This window comes from Setaria viridis, chromosome 8 (genome assembly GCF_005286985.2).
Source record: "Setaria viridis chromosome 8, Setaria_viridis_v4.0, whole genome shotgun sequence".
Taxonomy (NCBI): domain Eukaryota; kingdom Viridiplantae; phylum Streptophyta; class Magnoliopsida; order Poales; family Poaceae; genus Setaria; species Setaria viridis.
This window is the reverse complement of record NC_048270.2, coordinates 5,272,181-5,278,188: the sequence shown is the minus strand read 5'-3', so window position 1 is coordinate 5,278,188 and position 6,008 is coordinate 5,272,181. Positions and strand designations below refer to the sequence as shown.

General features: G+C 41.4%; 1 protein-coding gene and 1 long non-coding RNA gene across 2 annotated transcripts; both read right to left on the bottom strand.

Annotated features, from left to right (window-relative positions):
- Positions 1-860: 860 nt before the first annotated feature.
- On the bottom strand, positions 861-2,524 carry LOC140223671 (uncharacterized). The gene is made up of 3 exons (XR_011899051.1): positions 2,107-2,524; positions 1,883-2,021; positions 861-1,717 (listed from the first exon to the last, which is right to left on the bottom strand). It is a non-coding gene; the product is annotated as an uncharacterized lncRNA (long non-coding RNA).
- Positions 2,525-2,610: 86 nt separating this feature from the next.
- LOC117834178 (uncharacterized) lies at positions 2,611-4,676 on the bottom strand. Its single transcript, XM_034713801.2, has 6 exons — positions 4,321-4,676; positions 4,147-4,234; positions 3,683-3,831; positions 3,529-3,610; positions 3,077-3,160; positions 2,611-2,742 (listed from the first exon to the last, which is right to left on the bottom strand). Exons 1-6 carry the CDS (start codon positions 4,674-4,676, stop codon positions 2,611-2,613), a joined length of 891 nt encoding a protein of 296 aa, XP_034569692.2.
- Between the last annotated feature and the right edge of the window lie 1,332 nt (positions 4,677-6,008).

The following is a 6,008-nucleotide window of genomic DNA, read 5'->3' as shown; positions in this document are numbered from 1 at the left end:
TATCCAAGCAAGGAGCACAGACTCGAGCCCAACGATACGCCCACGGCCGACCACTGCACAGTTTCAGATGGAGGCTCTTCAGGTTCTTTCTATTTCATTCATCGTTCGTTGGTTGTTGTTACGTACTTTACCTTTGCATTGTAATATTGCGATGAAAAATTGTAGGCCCAAGTGGAGAGGCAACAACAGGACATGGAGACGTACTTTACCGTTGTGCATGCTGTTGAATCCAATCCATCATATAAAGTCGGCTCTTTCCCCTCTTTTTTGTTTCCTTGTCGTTTCTTTAGGACAGCATAAATACATGTGCGTGGATCAATGCTGCAACATATTATTGTAGAGGTCATTTAATAGCTATCGCTCCGGGCTAATCTAATGTCAATCTGATATGATCCAATAGGCGAACCTGACGATGAGCCTTTAAGTCGTCCTGGCTTTGTGGTCGACGACTAGGACCTCGAGTCAGATGAAGCCCTGTGGGCCTTGTATGAGCGCTGGTGCAAGTTTTGGGGTGAGGAGCGGAGCCGTGAAGAGATGCAGCGTCGCTTTGACGCACCGTGCCAACAAGAATGGCGGCAAATTTGAAGCAAACATGTTTGCTGATGGGAAGCTAGCTGAGCAACGATGCGTGTGCCTATGGAGGTTTTTGACAGGGTGCCTTACTCCAAGTCACTTATCATTGGGAGATCTGGTCACAGGCTGATCTTCAATAATAAATAAAAGGCTCCGAGGAAGAGGATTTCAAAGATCCTCTTGTTTGAATTTCCGTCATCTGGAAGGCTCCTTGAATAATCAGGCCTGCATGGTGTGCTTATTTGTGTAAGGTTATGCTTTGGAACCAAAGTTGTGTTATGCCTGCTTTTGCAGGTCTTGCATGTCTATCATCGTGCTTGCTTCTGCAAGTAGTTATGCTTATTTGTACCAGGTTTTTTCAAGTCATGCTTGCTTCTGCAGGTCATGCATATGTATTATAATACATGCTTGTGTAATGGTACTCGTAATTGCTGTTATGTTCTAAGGCAGGGGCCATCCAGATGTTAACACAATTATGTGTCTATCTACCCGTTCCGTTTTCTGTGTATGCTGTTACATGCATGTTCTCTAATCTTTTGACGTTCTCTATTCCATAAAATGACAATCTTATTTTTTGTGCTTTATCCACCCCCACCCCGCTAAGCAGATCATGCCTTACTCGATCGTCCAGCATCAATCTATTCGATAAATGGCTCTGCAGGTGTGCGACAGTGCGAGGTCAGGATTGTTCAGGGCAGGGAATTTGGTGATAAATAAGGTTGGAAAATTCAATCAGAAAACGCCACGTCGACCAGCAAACTTAGCTACACTGAACATTGACATCACTTTGTACATTTGCTCGGCAATGTCTACAGTAGATTTTCCTTCTGGCTGCTGCAGACCAGGTGCACCAAAGCAAGAATTCGAGTAAAATACATTGCATTGTACAACAGGCTCTGTGACTTCTCAATGACCTGTGTTAATGAATTATAAATCTTCTGCTTATTAAAAAAAACTAGTAAAGTACACGTGCGTTTTTTTTAAAAAAAACTTAAAAGCCAATGTCATGCAGGCTAAGGATTCTACTTGTACAAAGTGATTATGCAAGGCAGGCTGAAATTGTATTCTAGAGCACTTCACCATCCTTCAAGTTCATAAACTATACGTACAATTCTCTGCGGCGAACTCTTCGAAGGACATAAATCTGTAGCAGATAAATGCAACCCATGTCAAAAAAAAAACAGAGAGCAAATTATCTTCACTTTAAATATCAAATTTAGTGACCAATAAACTGCAGATAGGCACTTGAACCATTATATGGAAAGGTACAAATGAAATGGCAAAATTTGGCATTACATAGAGGCCAAACCTTTTATGTACGTAGAGGCAAGCAGCAAATTGTAAGCTTGATCTTTGTATACAGTTCAACTTTATCCGTGTCAACAGAATTTTCTTGGATTATTGAATGAAAATAATCACAAAAGCATAGCTTCAGATCCTCTGCAGCCCTGAAAAGAAACAAAAATTTAAATTTAAAACAAGCATTGGATGCAGTTAGAGAAAATACTCCAAAAAAAATGTGGCATCCAATACCTAAAGTAGTTACTGCAAATAGATACTGCAAGCTCTTTGTCATATGTCTTAATCCAACCATAACAAATGATCAAATGGGAAGTGCCTTTCAAATGCATCAATTCCACTTGATCCCTGAAGTACGATTTTCCATCAAGTAGATACCTGCACATACAAAAATGTTTTGCAAGTCTAGTCATTAATTCTAAAGGAATAGTAATGCAGCAGTCTGGATGTGCTTACTCCTTTAAAAATTTCATAAATCCATCCCTCAACATATTATCTTGGGAAGGGCCTAAAACTCCATCTTTTGGTGAGGCTGGTCCTCGATCTCCAGCTGTATTGGCTTCCTCTTCATCACCAAGATCTTTATTTGCCTCCCCACTTTCATCTTGTGTTACCATGTTCTTTTTATCTTTTCTTCTCCCACGCTTCTTCGCATTTTTCAAGCGGCGGGTTTCTTTCCTGCAAGTTATACAATAAAAAAAATTGTGCATAAACTGAAGTTTGGTAGCTTATTCACCACTATAGCAAGAAAAGAAAAACATACTGTTTTACAGCTTTCCTCTCATCTTCGATCAGATTTCGTTCATTTTCACGCCAGGTTACATTTATTGGACCAAAGGAGCTCGTCAGTAGATCACCATCTTCGTCAACCTTCAATCAAGAACCGCCAAAAAAAAATCAAATGAGGTATTGAAAGCATGCAGGGTGTTAGCTAGTGAAGTGGATGATAGTCCTAGGAGGTGTTTCCTGTGCATATATATGGATGCAAGTGATTAGAGCATTGGGTAGCTCAGAGGTTTTGTGTGCCTTCCATGGCTGCTAATGTGTCAGTTGGAGCGAGTCTAATCCTCTCTCCTAGATGTGTGTATGCTTGTAAATCTATATGCGTGTGTGCGCATGTGTGACAGCAGTGAGTGAATTTCAAGTAATATGGCAGATAAAAACACAAGTGAAAGAAAAAATGAGCAAATCCGGAATTACTTACCTTCTCCAACTTCCTCCACAGAGCATCAGGATAATTTTCCAATATGTCTTGAGCAGTCACTAGAACATGCAACATTCCTTTATGCTGCATGGACAAATTAAAATAAAAAATCGTAACCAAAATACACTTATTTCTATGGTAGAGGGTGCGAACTGTTCTACAAATTTTTAGAAGAGCCCTCCATGAGTACAGATGGCAAGGAATGCTAAACTCAGATACAATACTAAGGCAAGAGCCTCAAATAAGTTCTTAATTGGTATCATCTGAATAATAATGTTGGATGACTTTTAATACATTTTTGTGATCAGATCTTCTTGTTCAAATCAGATCTTGTAGACCTTTGTACATGTTCGCTCTGATCTATAAATATATTATGGGTAGAGTTGTCCTTTAGCGCTATCCTACAAAGAAGTAATTAGGGGACATTCCTGTAGTAAGGAGAGATGCCATACCTTGTACAGCACATTGATTCTTTCATCCCTGTATAACAGACACAAAACCCCTTCTGGGACATCATTACACAAATGAGGAAACCTGTAATTTTGAGAAAAATACCATTAGTACATAACAAAATAGTAAAGCAGTGCCAATAGACTAAGGACATACCCATACGAAGTGAACTGGTTGTTCCAAATACTTTGAAGAAGTGACCATCTGTCAGTTTTGCCTTTGGATTCAGATTTCATCAACTCGTCAGCTTCGATAATCAACTTCGCAGAACTTTCAATGCCAACTGCTTCGCTGGTATCGGTATCCTGAAAATAAAAATGAGTTAGAGAGGGACAGTCGCTTTCTTTCTTTAGCAAAAGGAAAGACTGCTATCTGGAGCCTAATGTGATCTCACTTTTACAAGCCACAATGCCTCTAATAAAAGCTGTTAGGGAGGTAGATTGTGGTACAAATCCAGCAATATCATTTATTTATGCTGAGATAAGCACAAGGGTAAAGGAAATTCTAACAATGTGAAAAACAATGCTACACACATTTTTTGCATTTCCTATTAAATCCTGGCGATGATTTAGATATACTTCGCTGGGATGCACATGTTCGTATAAGTGTGTTTTTTATACCTGAGGGTTCATCAGCCATCCGTGATAAATAGCAATGCCCAAAGCATTATACAAAAGTTTATCCGAGGTATCCTCAAAGTCGTTGGTCCTGCATTAGACACAACCAATAAACACCAAAAAGATATATGCAAGATATTGAACAACAATCTCAAAAGCGCATAAACACAAGCACACCTTGTGAATTTGGGATATATAGTGAATGTCTCGGAGAGGGAAACGATGACCTTCCGATACTCTGGCAAGTGTTGATCCACCTGAGCTCGAGTAAGTGTACCAAGCTTCACCAGTGTTTGCAGTCTCCTCACCAAACAGGTGTCTAGCAAATTCTCTATCATGTACTTTTCAATATACTTCTCACCATGAGCTTTGCTCTGAAATATGATTCCTTCTGGTAATTCATCTCCGAGGAGAAGAACATTGACCACTTCCACGAGGTGAGACCATCCACCAACATCTTGCAGAACAATGTGCCTTTGTTGACCAAGGAACTCAATTTCACGTGCCCTGTACTTTTTCTTAGAGTCTGCCATTGCTAAGGGGGGCAGGTCGGAAGGAGTCACGAGCAAGCTGGCCAAGTATAACAAAACAAACCAGAAATTTAGCTACAAATAACTCAATATCATGATGCAGCAGACCACAAATCCTCTTCACAATGCCGAGATTATGTTACTGCACAAATTTTGCTCAAAAGGGAAACTAACCCAGACTAAACATGTCAGTCCCCAATGGCGTCCTGAACGTCTGACAAAACACAACGCTAGGTTTTAGCAAATTGGCTATATGGAGTTAACCTAGAGCAAGAGATGGAACGAATCGACCCAAGTACCTTCCATTCTACCGGAGATGGCGGCGCCGACGAGGATTTGTGCGGCGGCTCCAAACCCTAGCGGACGAAGCGGCGCTGGAGCGAATGGAATTCGGCGCTGGAGCGAATGGATATGGCGCTGCAGCTTGCTCCGCCCGCTGCTAGTCTGCTACTGCTAGGGTTTTAGGGTGGAAGCATCTGAGGGGGCTGGGGGACGGATTCGCTGCGTTTGTTTATCTTGTCCGAGACTGTGGGCTTGCCTGGGCCTGGGCCTTGGGGCTCAACCGACGAGGCAAAAGGTGAACGAAATCGAGGACACCAATCGAGCGAGAGAGAATAAAGAATGTCGCTGGTCGTCTCAACAGCCCAAATCGTCCTCAGGTTTGGCAGAGTGCAGAACAGGTGGGCCTTCGATAAAGAGAGAAGTCCATTTTTTTTATAGAAAGAAGAGACGGGTTGGATTCTATATTATTGAAAACCAGTTTGACACCCAGCCCCTTACAAGGGTACGTATCTCTAAAAGAAAGAAAATTACAAGAGACGCCCTGGAAAGAAAAAATGATGCCGACGGAGGTACTAATTGACGACGTGGCCTCTGGTAAAGAAAAAACACGCCGGTATCGGCTGAATTTTCGCTATTGCGCGTGCAAGCTAGGGGCAAATCTAGCTCTATTTTCACCAGTCTTGGACGTGCCAATAAATCGGACATCGCTTTGTCACTGTCGGACCTGGTTATTTTCTAGTTTCTTCCCAAAAACTGATTTTTGGGATTTTATTTTAGGCATTCTTGAACTTACTATGGCAAAAATTGACATTTCCATTTTTTTAGTAAAATGTTAGATGAACGACTCGAGCAGGTAGGTCATGGCAAAAATTTATATTTCCAATTTTAAGTAAAATGTTAGGTGAATCACGCTAGAACGCACGGATCCGCAACGGATCAACTCGTGCGGCGCAGGCTTGGCCGATTTTCTCGGGTTCGTCGTGACAACCTATGAACATCTTTTCGGGAACGATCCTGTCGGAGATGGTACATATAAAGTTGCTCTAAGATCAA